The sequence below is a fragment of the Cyprinus carpio genome, chromosome B3 (assembly GCF_018340385.1).
Source record: "Cyprinus carpio isolate SPL01 chromosome B3, ASM1834038v1, whole genome shotgun sequence".
Lineage (NCBI taxonomy): Eukaryota > Metazoa > Chordata > Actinopteri > Cypriniformes > Cyprinidae > Cyprinus > Cyprinus carpio.
Window position 1 is genome coordinate 29,972,303 of NC_056599.1, and position 17,776 is coordinate 29,990,078.

A 17,776-nucleotide genomic window follows, 5' to 3' on the forward strand; every position below is an offset into this window, starting at 1 on the left:
GCCTAGGAAAGCATACTGATTTGAAGTGACTGGATCAGACCAAGTTAAACTCACTTTTATCCAAGCACTGATGAATAGAATGTTTACAAGCCTTTCTTGATGACAGAAATACAGGTAAGACTTTTTTTTAAAACAAATAAATACACTTAGAGGAGTATGAAACTATAATTCACTGAAATTTCAAGTTTTTTTTTTTCAGTGTAGGCTTTGAGCTACTGAAATTATATACAGCCATTTACTGAAGTTAAAAAAAATATATGGTATGAAATGAGTAAGGCTACGAAAATCTGCTGGTGTTTACAGAATTATTAGAAAGTATATAATACAGTACACTAATATAGATTATCATTTAAGTGAGTTATATTTATATTTATATATATATATATATATATATATATATATATATATATATATATATATATATATATATATATATATATATATATATATTTCCCATAATTTACTGAGGTCACAAGGACTGAAACAACACTGATAATAGAATAATATCCATTATGGAATGGTAATGGTAAATGGTAATCTCACAATTTCCAAAAAAAAAAAAAAAAAAAAAAAAAAATTTATAAGCGTATCTGTAAACTTCCAAATGAAAACCAACCTTTATCCTGATTTTTATATGAATCAAAGATAATCTTAATAGTCTATGTTGTGAAAGCAGAAGATTGGTTTTGAAAACTGGAAAAGAAAACCAAATCATAGGTAATTTTATAGTAGGAAATGTCTGGTTTGGGATTCTCATTAAATGAAAAACTCTCATTCCTTAGCTCTATACACAGATTATTAACAGATAATCAGAAACCAAAAAGGATAAAGACAATTACACTCTGAAGACTTTTGAATCCCAAAGATTCTCTGAGAAATTACACAGTTTAACCTAAAATAATAAAACACTCAAGATTAATGCTTTAAGATTTATGCTTTTAAGCATAAATATAACTATATTTAGAGTATTGTGCTTAAAACAAGAACAAATACAAAAAAAAAAAAAAAAAAAAAAACAAGATATATTTCCAGAAAACAAGTTACCTTCGAGTAAATTTACCGTGCTGCGTTTATTTATTTATTTATTTTGCAATGCATTGCAGTGCATGCGCAAGTCAAGACCACCTAGATTAGTCATAGAGAAAACACAGTTTGTGTCACTGTAGGACAAAGGTGTGAGGTAAAACCTGTTTTTGTTTTTCCTGCCCTTTTTAAGTGAGTTCATTCACCTACATGTGCGTGCGTACTTCACTGCAGCTAAATATAGCACAGCACCGCGCAACCTCTAAATGAAAGCGTAAACTTAAAAACAACATAAAAAAAACATAAGAAACTGAACTAACTTTTACAAACTAAACAGTTTAAAGTCTATTTCCGACAAGAATGTGTTCTGTGTGACCACATCTCTTCCTCCCAACGCCCCTTACCCTCTTCTAAGATTAGGGAAATCCCTTTCTTTATAGTTTCCTGGCAGTTGCGAGAAACGTAGTGCGACATTCAGTACTACGTCTGTTTTTACGCTACATAGCTCCATTAGTGGCTTACGGGTAGATGGTCAGGTTCACCCGAAACGAGCCGTTTTATATACAAGCCGTTTTATATATGAAGATCTACAGCGGTTTTTAAGATGTTCACCTCTTCCTTGGAAATGCTCCATTCATTAAAAGATGGATTTTGAATTCTTCACTGAAAGATGGATTTGGAGGTCACCATGCTTTTGTCACAAACAGTAAGCAATATAATATACGCAATGTTTCTTTCATTTTTAGATGCTTTGTGACCATTTAAAATAACTAAAACTTAATGTTAAACAACTTCTTACTCTAGATGATATACTGAACCAATGATATGAGGTTGAGATGAAACAATCTGTTTGTCAGAGCAATGGTAGACGGGAAGAGTCATTATTTTAAAAATTTTGTTTGGTGGCACAACAATTACTACACCTTTAAAGTTTCCTAAGTTTGTATCATGCAAAGGCTTTCAGTGAAAAATGTTTTGTTTTTTATGAAAGAAAAAATAAAGGCATAGGTGTTTTTGTTAGCATAAATGTGTGAGAGGAAAAAGGAAGTACGTTTTGTGCTTAAAACTAATGAGAGTTCTCAGAAGCATGTCTGTGGTGTGTTTTTTAGTGTTTGCTTTTATAACAGCATGATGTCTTGTGTCACATTTGTTCTTAAAGTAATAGTTCATCACCTAAAAATAAAACTCTGACAACACACTCTCATGTGTGTATCACTTTTTCCCTTCTGTGGAACTCAAAATAAGCTATTTTGAACAGCTCAGTGTTTTTTAAAGTTAGTGTTAGATTATATCACGCTCTCTGCCAGAATATTTTTGTGCGTTTGCCTGTCTGTGCTCTCTCTCTTACCCTCCCTTTCTCTCCCCTTGTGCTTTTCCCTCCTTCCTTCTGTGTTCTCTCCTCTCTCCATCTCAACACGCATGCGCACATAGGTGTATTACTTCATAGTGTTCAAATGGTGAAGGCTTGTCTGACCCAGGTTATTGAGTTTGGTCTTTCCTTTTGCTCAGAGTTGAGCTATCCTTTGGCCAGATATATGGCCTAATATGGTCCTGCCCATATTGCCATTTTATATGACATACAGATGTAATCTACATCATAGGGGCTCTAGAGGTAGCAAGCAGGGGCGTCGCACCCGTGGGGGGTGTGGTTTTTTTAACACCCACACTTTTCCCGGTGAGAGGGTTCAACACCCGCACTTTTTCTGCAGTTTTTTTGCAGTCCTCAGTTTTGCACAAATGCCTTACTACAGTCTCTCCTCTGTTTCTCTGGCCGCTCTGTGTCTGCGCTCGCTGCGGCTGCCTCCTCTCCCCCCTCCCTCTCAAACATGACACCGGCTTCAAATGTGACCGGCTGATGATTGGCTGTTCTGCCTTAAGTCCCGCCTCTCTTGGTGTGTTAGATTTATCAGTCAGCTCGTGCTGAGGAGGCGGGAACTTATGGTTATGGTTATTTACGTCTCCCTTTTCCAGGTACTTTGAATGAGTGTGTATGCTTTCGAGGTTTTTAAATAAGCTTGATATGTGTTTGGGAAGATGTTCTGTTATTGTTTTGTTGACATGTCGAGTGTTTTCGGTATTATATTTTGATTTTTAGACTAATGTTATTGCTATTATTGGGATATTGTTCAGCAGCTAGCTAAATTCGGTTATGTAACGTAATGTGGCGTATAACATAACTGTGATGAAGAAGGCAGGGAATTGACGAGGAGCGGGGACAAATTGCCATTGTTAAGCAGTGTATAATGGGTTTATTGCCAGTGCAATTGATTTTGATATTTTAAGCATTGTTTGTTGATTAGCTGAATACTTTTGTGGATACTTACCTGTTGTGGAGAAAAAAGTGAGAAAGGACGACATTGTTTGCATACCTGTTGAAGAACTATGAAAGAAAAGTGTATATTATTTTAATGTTTAAAAACAGTAAATTGTTACATTATTTATACCACCAGAAAAAAAGCTTTGCGTGGGCGTTTTTATTCTCCCCTTTTCAGGGCGCAAGTAAGCAAAATTTAGCAGTCTCAGTCACAGTCCTGTCAGACCCATGTCACTATCAAGCTTACACAGGGTAAACAGAAAAAAGATTGCTGAACAGTTTGTCTCCTGTAAGGAGGGCAGAAAAGCACTTTTGGTTCCTTTAAATGAGAGGTAGTTGGTCATATGTTCATGGTCAGTTGGTTGTTGTTTGCATATATACAGGTCCTTCTCAAAAAATTAGCATATTGTGAAAAAGTTCATTATTTTCCATAATGTAATGATAAAAATTAAACTTTCATATATTTTAGATTCATTGCACAGCATATTTCATCATAATGTAATGATAAAAATAACAAGTGTTTTTAAAAACAAAAAACCGTCATAACATACATATCAAAGAATTGTGTGTGTGTGTATGCACTGTGTGTTGCAGTGTTGGATGAGGGAGTTAGAAATATATGAATAAATGGCTGTAGGGATGCTCATGAAAAACCCCCAATTCCCCTATCTCAAAATAGCATATTTCATCCGACCAATAAAAGAAGAGTGTTTTTAATACAAAAAATTCACCTTCAAATAATTTGTATGTTCAGGTTATGCACTCATACTTGGTCGGGAATCCTTTTGCAGAAATGACTTTTCAGCCATGCACTGCTGAGGTGTTATGGAGGTAGCGGCCTTAAGCTCATCCAGAGTTGTTGTCTGAAAAAAATGAAAGGTCAGGAGATGTTTGCCTCACAGTAATAATCAGTAAAACCATTTCAGTGGTTTTGGCACTGTGAGCAGGTGATGCTGAAAAACGCACTGCAGATGGAAGCATGCTCCAAAATCTCCTGATAGCTAGCTGCATTGACCCTGCCCTTGATAAAACACAGTGGACCAACACCAGCACTGACATGGCACCCCAGACCATCACTGACTGTGGGTACTTGGACTTCAGGCATTTTGCATTTCCTGTCTCTCCCCTGACACTGGTCACTTCAGGCATTTTGGCATTTCCTGCTGCTTCCCAGTCTTCTGGCACGGTGGCTCTGGATGTTTTCTTTGTGACAAAAATAATTTCCCCAGACTTCCCACTGTGGATACTTAAAGTTCAGAAATTTCTTTCTGATTCTCGCTTGAGGGTGTCAATGATCTTTAGCAGTCAGGTCGGCAGTCTTACCCATGATTGCGGTTTTTGAGTATGCTATTTTAAAAAAGCCTCAGAATCTTTGCAGGTGTTTAGAGTTAATTAGTTGATTTGATTAGGTTAATTCTCATTTAGATGAACATTTTTCCAACGTGGTTTTTATACTTATGCTATCATCACTATTAAAACAATTGAAAATTTCATGGTGTGCAAAGCTATTTTAATTTTTATCCTGTATGTATGCTAATGAGAAGGACCTGTATATATATAGTTTGTATATATTTTGACAAAAAATAAATTTCCCCCTGGGATTATTAAAGTATTTCTGATTCTGATTCTTTGTAGTGTTATGTATTTTCACAACAGAGTTTTGACTTTTTGTGTTAGTGTGTTTTTATACTTATCTAGTATCACTCATTTAAATGGGAAGCTTTTTATATCCTGTATGTTATACATTTTGTACCCCTCTGTCACTGTATTCATCACTTTTATTGTTAATAAACAAACCACATCCATCCCCCGCACTTTGGAAAAGCTTGCTACGCCCCTGGTAGCAAGAAGGAAACCCCTTTGTTTGCGAGACATTCCTGTATGATGTAGTGGACAATTCTAATTGGATAAACCACTGCACCACCCCTTGCAATGCAAATATATAATGAATGGATGTAATAATAAACTTTGAAGAAGTTTGTGAACAGACAATTGGCTTCCTTTTCATAATTCTATCCATGGGCCCATGCAAGGACTGAGAATAGTCGGACGGCATCGATAGATAAAGAGCTTAGATATTCTTAACAGTTAGTAAGGTTAACATTCTTCCCAAAAGTCATGAGGTTGAATAAATGATGACAGAATTTTCATTTTTGAGTGAACTGTGCCTTTAAATCCAGTGGTTCTAACCATAAAAACTGGTTTCTTAATATTCAGATATCTTGAAAGTAACCAGAAGAATCACCTGCTGTAAAAAAACACCGGGCCTCTGATCTTGGATCTCAGCTACAATGTTGTCCACATGGATTCTGCATATGGTTGGATTCGCTCTGCTGGTCAGGGGAGTCATCAGTGATGACCAGTGTCCTCGTCATGAAGTCAAGCCTGGGAAAGGTGAGAGAGAAAGATAACACTCTCAGATATTATTGCATTCTTTTTTTATACAACCTGTTTAGTTCAGGCCTGTGTCCACCAGATAGACCCTTATCAGTGTTTTCTCTAATCTTCTTGGGTCCTCTGTACTGGACTCATACATATACATTTTATTATCCCAGCCAGGACAAATCCTTATCTTGGACCGAACTAAACGTCAATAGAGATTTTCCTCTGCAGACACTTGTAATTCAGGATGTGTCTTTGATTGGTCAGTATAAAGCAGCTCTGAAGATCTGATTTTAGAAGTTCACTTCTAACTTATCTTGAGAGCTTTGCAGAAACTAATAATAATAATGAAAAAAGTTTAGCAATCCAAAACTTATGTCACCCAGAGCTTTGTCAGTCTAGTAAGTCAGTGGAAATTCCTGCCTGTGGCCACACATTTGGGTGGGGGGATGAATAGACTTAAAAGACTGGCTAAAAAAAAAAAAATGGAGGACAAATCATCATTTATCAGTCTGTGTGTGTGTGTGCGTGTGTGTGTGTGTGCATGTGTATATTGCATATATATGATACGCCAATTCACGTATTCATGCACTGCAATTTTTAATGAACAATAGTTCACATAAAATACTTTTGGGAAACTGACATTTTATAGGTCTCTTAAACAATATCTGTGAATTGTTTTTTAGCATCATTGAGATAATATTATAAATTGTATTAATATATTGAATCAGTTTTTTATTTTTATATTTCAGGTTTAGTCTTTTTTTGTCATTTTTAGTTGTTTCTGTTTTTATGTCCATATATGTTTTAATTATTTTAATTTATTTTTAATTTTAGTTGTAGTTATTTTAGTACATCACAGTAAACTGAATTAAAATGAAAAATGTTGACCTGGCAAAATTATTAATTTTATTATTAGTTTTAGTTAACTATAATAACCCTGATCTGTGCCACTATTTAAGCCTGTATTACTAAACTTATTAAGCCTGTATTAAGTATTATTCACCTGAAAGCAAAAAATAAAAATAAAAATAATAATAATAAAATTGATTTGGGATGCAGTGGCAATTTAGTGACTCTTATGTTGTAATGTCTATCAAATCTGTGTGTTTCAGACATGAACTGATGTCAATTCACTTGCTGACCTTTGAACTCTTGTTTCAGATTCTGCAGTGCTGGATTCCTTGCAGTGCCACAATGACTACATGAGCTATGTACAGTGCACATGGGAGGTCGATCCACAAGTTCATCCACAAGAAAACATGCATGAATTGTACTTCTGGGACACAAGTATGAAGTAGGTGAAAAAAGAAACAAACAAACACACAACTAAATAAATTCTACAATGGGGAAAATAACTTTTTTCCTCTCTCTTCCTCTCTGTAGAATAGATACACTTTGTGTCTCGAATGCATCTGGTGTGCTTTTATCCAATGGGAAGATCTCTCACGTGTGCCGCTATAACACGGATAGGTTTAGCTTGTATGCAGTCCACATTCTTTACTTCAAAGTACCGTGTGTGAACAGAGCCACTACTCTCAGAGTTGCTCAGCATGGTGAGTGTGTGTTTTGTGCATGTGCATTTACCTTCTAAAGCATCTCTGGCATGGAAAAGTCTTTCACCGTTCTGTGTGTGTGTGTGTGTGTGTGTGATTTCAGGAAAAGTTTGGGCCCCAATTGATTTGACAGAGAGGGTGGCTGATGGCGGAGGTCGTCTGCTGTCCTGGAGAAGCCCGTATCCTGTATCCTCAAATATGACAGGAACTCTTGTGTACCAGCTTCAGTATACATTCAGAGGATACATGCATGACTGGACTGTGAGTACACTGTCAGGAAAAAAAAATAGAATAAAAATAATAATCATCGTGCTTCATCTACCCCAAATGCATATTAGATGCATATATATATATATTAAAAATATGCACCCTTAGGTTTAGATAACTTAACAACCTTTAATTCAGTTGAATGTTTTACTAAAGTTGTGCTGATTAATATATAAAATATATATTTTATAAATAATATTAATATATAAAAAGTAAAACTATACATGTACACACCCACACAAACACACAGTCTTATTCATCAAAGATTCCTGAAAAAATATATCATGATTTCCATATAAATATTCCACCAAATCAGCATATTAGAATGATTTCAGTCATTTATTCAATCGAAAAAGAAGAAAAAAAAAACATTCAAAAACTTGCTCACTCTAAACAAACTTTTGAAAGACAGTGTATCCTATTGCATATATTTATATTTTTAATAAAACAAATGTTTAAAATGAGTAAAACACCAGTATATACTCCAAGCCTGTGTGGTATTAAAGTTCTGACACACTCAAATGTTATCTGATAAGATATCTTGTGGAATCATGTCTAGAACAATGTGTGTGCAGAAGCAGTTTCACTGTAATAACCAACACCACAACCTGCCATTTTAATGACACATCATCACAACCTCAGACTTCACGCGATTCCCATCTAAGATAAAGCCTCCACATGAAAGAGTGATGCAAGCATTCTGAAACTGGAGACAGATCCACTGTCAAGATTTGGATATTTACATAGGTAAATGCGGAGCGTGATATGTATTTACATAGGAGACAGGTTGGCAGAGCATCGTTTGTTTACCGCTTAATGCGTGCTTGCACATACATGCTCAGTGTGTTACTGATATCCATCTTATTATTTTGTAACACGGGAGTTATTTTCTGATACTTAGGATTCATTATTTTACTGAATCACGATAATAAATTACACAAATAGGAAAACAATTACTAGTTTGACTGTTTCTGTAAACTGAAATATCTGACACAGGAAGCCTTGCACATATTCAAGTGACTAACGTTACCTTTTTGTAATATTTATGCACACAAATCATCTTCTGGTGTGATGAATTGATAGCATGTCTGCGAATGTGAAATTGTTTTTTTTATTTTTTTTTTCACAACAGTTCGATAAACAAGGTGTTAATATTGAGTAGTAACTTACAATTTTGAGGGAATATTGACAATATTAATGAATCGTCCACATGCTACACACAGCGGTGTTTACTTCCTGAATCGGTTGAGTGAATGATTCAAAGACTCGCTCACACAGGCAGTCAACAGATTTTGTTTGTGAATTAATCAGTTTTAAATTAATGATTTAATGACTCTTATAAACAAGGGCTGCATCCAAAATTGCATACTTTCCTACTATACAGTATGCGAAAAAACTTTTTGTAAAGTTTGTCTAAATTCAAAGTATTCATAAAAGAATAGTAAGTCACCAGATGAAGAAAAAAGAAAAAAAAAAAGTTTGCAACTGTTTTTTTTTTCTCACTTTGAACAAAAACAAAAAAAGTTTATTTTAAAGGGCAAAGTAACACAGTACACTCTTAAATATAAAGGTGCTTCAAAAGTTGTCATAGATGTCATAGAAGAACCATTTCTTTCTTACCTTTTTATAATCTGAAGAAACAGTCTGTGAAACAGAACGGTTCTTCAGATGTTAAAGGTTTGCTTAAAGAAGATCTGTAAAATTGCAAAGACTAAAGTCTCAAATCCAAAGAGATATAATTTATAAAAGTTAAGAGGCAACCACTCCTACCTAAAACGGCTCGTTCTAACACCCCCACATGTCTACGTCACTGTGTGGGAAGATTTGCAAAATGCCGCCCAAATCTTCACACAAAGAAAGAAGGCGTAACTTTTATTCTCGCTGTAGTATTGTTGCTGCTGCTGTCATGTCATTGAGGCGCTGTGTGTTTCGTTGTGAAAGAGAAACCTAAACCTAAACCACATTGCATTACACCAAATACACAAAATAAAGTTTATTTTAGCAACATCATATGACGGTGAGCGTGATTTCACCAAGTAAAACATGTTCCTGGATCAACGTCCTTGTTGATCCTGGAATAACATTCCAATCAACCAATCAGAATAGAGATATAACTTACAATCAGGGTTAGGTGCTTCAACACTCTTGTTAATCAGCTATCATTTCCCACTAATTTTAGGAATAAATTATGGGTAGGGTTAGGTTTAGGGGTAGAGATTGGGTTAAGTCTATATTTTGGACATTAATGTTGATCCAGGATCATCAAAGGATGTTGATCCAGGAACATGTCTTACTTGGCAAAATCACGGCGACCGTCATATGACCCCTTTAAACTTCACTCCTTAACCAAGTGGAACACACTTTAAAATGGCAGTGGGGATTCCCCTAAGTGGAAGTGCATGGGGAAGTTTGCGAGTGTGTGTCTAAAAGCAAAGTAGAACGCAGCCCGGATTACATTGATACATACATTCCTATGCATTTATTTTTTAACAGTCGCTACATAATTACTTAGTCAAGAGAAGTACTAAGAGAGTACATGATTTCGGCCACACTTCTTTTGTTTGTGAATTAATCTGTTTTTTTTTTTTTTTTTTTTTAATTCTCTTTTACTGGAACAGATTGTGGATAACATCACTGCTTCTGAGTATATGATTGACAAGGAGTCACTGTTGTCTGGTTACCATTATCAAGCCAGAGTGAGGGCGCGAGGTCCAGTGGGACTCTGGAGTGACTGGAGCCCCCTGGTGTCCTGGAAAACTCACAATGGTATTAATTTTCCTTATATTTTGCTAATAGTCTAAAACAGAAAAGAATTTCCTTTTTACACTGCAAATACCTGAAGTTCACGACCTCTTGTAGATGGAGTCTTTAACCTGCAGTGCATGATAGCGGGGGAAACAACTGTGACGTGTACCTGGCAAATGAAGACAGAACATTATCAGTTTATGTCTTATCATCTCTGGTGCAATAATAATAATAATAATAAGTGAGTTCTCCATCCATCACAAAATCACGTGACTAACAACTAAAGCATGATGTCACATCCTGTACAATGACAACTCTTTCTCTCCCTCAGTCTCTCCGTTTGTTGTGAAGATCCTCAGCTGAAGTCGAGAGACGTTGAGCTTTCAGAGTTCATGTGTTCGGTAAAAACCCCTGACCCTTCCCTGTTAACGGTGGAGCTGAGACCAGTGTACTACGCTAGGAATTTCAATTCTTACAAACACAGTAAGGTTTTTTGAAATGTTATTTTTAGCAGAGTCTTACATGCCAGCGCTGCCATCTGGAGTTTGGGAGGAGCACTAATGTTCATTCTTTTTCTTTTCAAGTTAAACTTTCACAACCTGACCAGATCCATGTGAAGGAAGGCGATGGTGTTTTCATACTGAACTGGCCTGAACCAGCGGTGTCTGAAGATATTGAATACTCTATCCAGCTTAAAATCTCGACCAGCAAGGTGTGTTGGTCATCTTTCAGCATCTGTGTTGCATTTACTAAAAGAATCATTGTAGCTGTGACTGATCGCATGCATGATTTCACTTTCTCTTTGTAGACCTCAAAAATGTGTAACCTTTCTGCAGAGGAGAGAGATTTTGACCTTAACTTTAGTGATCTAGATCCTTCAACTGAATACCAGGCCCAGATCAGATTACTACCAGAACCTGACGATACTTATGACATTGCGCTATCAGAATGGTCGCAACCAGCAGTGTTCAAAACTAAGCCAGGTAACGCCTTGATTTCTGCCAGGATAAGACCTGTTTTGTCATGTGTTTCTGTTCCTGTTTTGCCTTATTTGCCTTATCTGTTCCTGTCCTTGTTTAGTTTGATTAGTTGATTCCCTGCACCTGTCTGTCCCTCCTTATCCTGTTTTTATAAACCCCAATCTGTTCAATTTGTGTTTGTTGGATGTACTTGTCTACTAGGTGTGTTGCTCAAGCTCCTGTTATGATGATGCCCAGTGTTTCCTTGATTAAAGTCTGCTAAACGTTCCTTCGTGCCTCCCGTGTTCTTCCTGAACAGCTTAACGTGACAATTTCAGATGTGCGCATCTAATCATATCTTATTAAAATGGTGTTTTAAATAATTCGTTGTTCATTTTGTCCTCGTAATTTAAAGTAGAAATGAATTACTAAATCGTTAAACAAATCAATTGAAAAGAAAACAAAATGATTAATTTTGATAAACGAGTTGGATTTGGGTAGATTGGGCTAATATTTTTTACATTGGGATTACATTGAGATACAATCAAATACTGTTACAATTGGCATGTACATGAAGATTCACACTGCAGCCTTGCCTGGTGACAATTTATAATAAGGTTCCATTAGTTAACATCAGTTAATGCATTAACTAACTTACTGCAGCGGTTCTCAATTCCAGTTCTCATGACCCCCTGGTCTGCACATTTTGCACGTCTCTCTGTTAACACACCTGATTCAGATAATCAGCTCATTAGAAGTGAGCTCCGTGCATGAACTGTGTTCCCATTGACATGGTCCCTACACAGTGTTCATTGCTCCCTACTCCCTGAGCAGGGGAAATCTGTTGAAGTTTCACTAATGTTAACAAATGGAATATTGTCAAGTATACATTCATTCATTCATTCATTCATTGATTCAGATATACAGAATACGAGTGTGCTAACAGTATTTCAGAACTAAATATAAAATGCATGTAACACATGCACACATGTACAATAAAAGTAAAATGTCCTACTGTGTCCTGTGATTGCATGCCCTTCTGTCTTTTTTGTATTAACGTAATCAAATTCATGTGTATATAATTCATCATGAGCTACTTTTAAAATAGCAGAGATGTAAGAAAAAGAAAAGATCTGGAAATATCTTTGTAAAATTATTTATGCTTAGGGCAAAAGTAGTTGATACCCACAGGACAGAACTCGATATCTGATGCATAAGAAAAACTCTTTGTGTGTGTGTGTGTGTGTGTTTGTAGTTTCATCATCCATCAGCCCTGTAATCTACATTTTGCCTAGCGTGTTTGTGGCCGTGCTTTTTTTCGTCACCTTGTACAACAGCCTACCATTCTTACACAGGTGAAACCCACTATACATTTACATTCATGCATTTATGCATCCATCCAAAATGGCATATAATGAAATCAAAATATACATTTAATCAATGTACACATTCTCTTGAAATCAATCTCATCTCATTTCACGGGCGGTTATTTGTACAGGAACATTTGCTCATGTTTTTTTGTTTGTTTGTGTTTGTTTATTCATGTGTGTAATTCTATAATAGAAGGATCGAGATTTGGAAAGGATCGATTCCATCACCCATAAAGAGCAAAGTGCTGGAGGGGATGGTAAAGGTGAGTCTTTACTAACTGATCTCAGAACTGTAAATGTTTAAGGTGAATCCGCAGTTTGATGTACAATATTGATATAGAGGTTTCAGTTTCAATACCTTTGTCAAAAGGTATTCATTTCACTGTTTCTGGCACACAAAAGCTAAAATGATGGCAAATATGCCTTTTTGGTCTAAGTACAGTCTAAGTTTTATAACTAGTAATCCACTCTTCCAAATTACAGTTATATGTATTACATAATTGTTTTTTCTATCTTTCTCTCTTTCAGAATCTCCCGGTGGATGGCCAAACCTCCAGATAGAGAAAGAGACAACCGCCATCTGTGTACTACTGGCTGCAGACGATGTCAGTCTCTGCAAAAGCAGGTAAGCTCTAAATCAAATTACAACTTTTTGCAATAAAAATATGAATTGTCTTCATTAATATCACTATTTCAGATTAGCTTTTATTTTTATATTTTCAATTTTAATTTTAGTTTAGGTTTTGGACATCTTTGTGTGATTTATGTGGTTTGAATTTTTATTCGAATTATTTCCGTTGAACTATTCTATTTCAGCTTTAGTTTTCGTCATTTCAGTACTTCGACTTGATGTGCGAAATATCTGTATATTTTATTTCATTATTCTTATTTAGATTTCATTTATATTTCAGCACTATTCCTGGAAAACATTGTTAGTTTTAGTTTTGCTTTTAGTTTTAGTTAATATCAGTAACACTTTCCTAAAAAGGAAATGAAACCTGACGGCTAATGCCTCTTTTCTTCTCAAACCCTCAAATTTACTGTAAGTCGCATTATGGAAGTGGGTTCGGTTTCATGCGTGTGTATCTTAAATCTCCATGTCTGACAATATTTTTCTTTTACACTTAAATTTGTTACAGTGTCTCTTGGGAGCCTCTTTTGTTACACATTGAAGATGCTGTTGAAATGGCAAAATCAGATGGATCAAACCACTTTCATGCCTATGTGGGGGAAGGCATGTGCAAAGACAATTCAGGCATGAACTTCAGTGGGCCTTATATTATGTGCTGCGAGGAATCCTGCACCCAGGACAAATTACCTGATGGCTCTATGGACAAACATCACATGTGCGTGTCAAGAAAGTCTGAGAGTTTGGCTCCAGAAAATGAAGGCTGCGTTGTAACTCCGCCCACCACCATGCCAGCAACTCAAAACACTGACCCCTTCGAGAGCCCGACTGATAACCCTTCAGATGAAACCCCTGCATACACCCCCAGCCCAGATCAGGGTTGTGTGGTCCTCCCTCATCCGTCCGGCTACTTCACGATGCCAAGTGTCATCACGGACTAGTCAGAGCCAAGAGGATTCTTGACGATCACACATTCTGGAACATCAATCGGAGACTCAATGAATGATAGTTTGGTTTAAAAAAATGAGGGGCCTAAGGGCTAAGCACAAAGAATGTAGTTTAAATCTTTTGCTTTACATAAACTGTCACTTTATAAGCAATGTCTAGCGACAGATGAATGTTTCGCATGCTCATAATGAAAAGGGTGAAAGACACATAGGAGCTTCAGTAGGACCTATTAAGTTGAAGCTATTGTGCTGTGACGTCTCACCAACAGATGGCAATGTTGCTTTAAATGAATGTAAGAATTTTTCTTCTTTCCTCAGTGCAAACCTTGGAAAGAAAAACGCATTAGGTCTAAAAAAAATAATGTTTTTTTTCCACAGTGCCTTATATACTTACTGCATAGAATGTCCTTTCTTCTTCACAGTTTTTGCACTTAACTCAGCTTGACAGACATTGGCAGCCTCATTCACTAACTGTGTATGCAGATATTTGTGCTCGAAATCTGCTTAGAAAAGGTTTTAACACAGAAATCGTGATGGTTCATCCATCAGTGAGTTTCAAAAACCGACGGAATCCACAAACACGCAAAACAAATAAATAATGTGATAATAAATGACCCAGGTAGCCAAAACAGTTTGGCCCGATAATGGCATAGATCCGGCAGGCCGGAAGAAATAACTCGGCCTGGCTGTGGTTGCTAGACTCGGGATGGACATGGGATGAATGACGCCCCAGAATCGGCCCGAGTCCAGCTGCCAAAACTGCCGGCATTGGGCCACAATCACACCGACGAGAAATTAAACACTTAGCCGGCACTGGTCCGACACTGGGTCACAATCATGATAATACCTAGCCAGTACTAGTCTTGTTCACTAAATAAAAAAATAATAATAATAATTATTAAAAAAAAAACATAAACCCCCTGCACATAAACAGCATATGCTGGTTAGGTACTGTATGTTTTGAAGCATAACTGCTGGTTTGAGCTGGTTTAAGCTGGTCCTAAGCAACTAGTTCCTGCTCAGGACCAGCATATGACCATCTTAAACCAGCTCATGACTAGCTAAGGACCAGCTTAAACCAGCTCAAACCAGCATTCATGCTTCAAAACATACCTTACCAACATTTGCTGGGTATATGGTCAGACACTGGATACTGAAACTGAGCCGACACTGGGTCATAATCATGACAACACCTAGCTGGTACTAGTCTTGTTGAATAAATATATATATATATATATATATATATATATATATATATATATATATATATATATATATATATATATATATATATATATATATAATATATATGGTCCGACACTGGGTACTGAAACTGACAGTGGGTCACAATCATGATGACACCTAGCCGTTACTAGTCGTGTTTGCTAAATAATAATAATAAAAAAAAAATATATATATAAACATACACACACACACACACATATATATATACATATACACACACTTACACATACAGAATTACAACTTCTAAAATGTGTATTAAAGACTACTTCCAGTTTTGATATAAAACCAGAGCTTTGAATAATTTGTTTTTCCACAAAATGACATTGTTACCTTAAAATCTTTAAGATGGCATCTACTTCCAACTAAAATAAAATACATATTTTACAGTGTCCTTGTTAAGTCTACATGTACTTATGCATGTCAACTAAATATGCCTCCTTTACATAGATTAAGGGTTTGGCCCTTACATCATTTGTTTTCATGGCATCCCCACCTACTACCCCATGGGGAGACCTAAACTGGTCCAGGTCTGCATGGCCATATCCCAGCCAAAATCAGACCAGTCCTTATGGACCGTAATCGGGCCGAATGTGGCTAAATGTGCCGTGTCTCAGTGCAAATCGGGCCAAATCGGCATATCCAAAGCCTAGCCAAATCTGGCAACCATTACTGGGCCAGAGCTGGCTCACTTTTGCCAGAACACTGCCGAGTGAGCCGACACTCAGCCGCAATTGGCCCGATTGCGCTGGTTACCTGGGTGACATGATGGGTAATTTGTTAAGTCAATTTTAAACTGTATTAGAAAAAAAAAGAAAAAAAAAAACTAGACTACAAAACTAGTCTACAAACGTTTGAAATATTTTGGGAATGAACAAATTAAATGAAACTTGCTTTACTCAGAGGTTTTGTGTACTATAGGCTAATATGAAAATAGTTTGCTGTGTTTAAACTGGTTTTGAGAATGGTATTGTTTAATTTACATTTATATCGTACTGCGCATGCTCTCGGTCTCAAGTGAGAGTCCATGAGAATAAGCTATGGTTCAATTTGGTTGAAGGAGAAGCAAATTGACTTTTTTTTGGTTGGTGGGGGGTTTTTTTGTATAAGTAGTTATTTTTTTTTTGTTTTTTTGAAAATTTTATTTTTTTTGAGATTTTTAATTTTGGTTTTTGAATATTTTATTTTGAGTGTTGTGTTATGTTATCTAAAACATTAAAACTATTTATGTGCTGAGGCAAAAAAGTTTCAAGTTGGTCATGAGCAGGCACAACCCAAAAAAAAATGGCTTGCTTATAGCTGTCTCTGGTTTAGGAGAATTTATTAAGAGTTTATTTTTATGCTTTTGTGATTGCAAACTACTCTAGCACATGGTAATAAAGATTTAGCTGGAGCTCAAGAGTGCCTCCTTGTACTCTTCTTCCACGCACGTAATTTTAGTGTCTGTTCTTGTGTGTTTATCTCCGTCTCTCTCAGTGTTTCACATGTGTGTTGTTTGGTATGCTGGAGTTTATGGAGTATGTCTGTATCATCGGTTTCACACTGAGCAGATGTGATTTATCGCAGACTAATCTACTTCACTCAGCACCTCATGCTGGCCTTGTGTGTGTGAGACATTATGTGTGTGTGTGTATGTGTGCGAATATGTTTTAATTATACCTACATGAGTCACTGAAGAGTTTCTAACAGTTAATTTCATATTTCCTCCTCACTAATACAACCTTGACCGTGACAATAGAACACACACTTATTGTTTTTCCACAAACATTCTTGTTCAATTCCGATCATGGTCCTGAAAGCAGATACATTCCACACAAAAACTTTAAGATCCATTGTTCAAGAGTGAATGAGAAGAACAAAACCAAGAGAGAGATACAGAGGCATGAAGGGAGAGGTGGAGATCTCGGTTGACAACATGTCGCCTTTGCTATGTTGTAAATAAACAGGAAAGCCTTCAAGGTGTTTGGAAACTATGGCCGTACGAGACCATTATGCAATCGTGGGGTCTCCATATGAGTACTGCAATAATAGAGCTTCAAATACCTTCAGTGGTTTATAAAAGCTACCTGAAATACAAAACAGGCCTGGAGGATGTTAAAAGTAAAACAAGAGAAACCCCAGTCAATATTATTCATTGCAAATACTATTTGTCATGTTTTTAAATAATAGTAATAAAGTCCTTAAAAGCATGAAATAACAGAGATGGAAGCATGGGAATTCATTATGAAAACAAAAAATACTAAATTATCCTAAGTATTTATCCAATTAAATCTGTTCATTCATTAAATTCATAATGTCTTATTAAGTCAATACATTCTGGTCAGATCATACAAATATATTTAT

The 17,776-nt window shown here is 36.2% G+C and overlaps 1 protein-coding gene across 1 annotated transcript; it reads left to right on the forward strand.

Moving 5' to 3' along the window:
* The first annotated feature begins 1,469 nt into the window (after window positions 1-1,469).
* LOC109060206 (interleukin-3 receptor class 2 subunit beta-like) lies at window positions 1,470-15,086 on the forward strand. The gene is made up of 14 exons (XM_042721404.1): window positions 1,470-1,729; window positions 5,555-5,731; window positions 6,884-7,016; window positions 7,106-7,275; window positions 7,379-7,536; window positions 10,161-10,308; window positions 10,402-10,528; window positions 10,619-10,770; window positions 10,872-10,999; window positions 11,096-11,375; window positions 11,469-11,470; window positions 12,810-12,879; window positions 13,145-13,241; window positions 13,756-15,086. Exons 2-14 carry the CDS (start codon window positions 5,629-5,631, stop codon window positions 14,183-14,185), a joined length of 1,998 nt encoding a protein of 665 aa, XP_042577338.1. The 5' UTR covers window positions 1,470-1,729; window positions 5,555-5,628; the 3' UTR covers window positions 14,186-15,086.
* The last annotated feature ends 2,690 nt before the right edge of the window (window positions 15,087-17,776 follow it).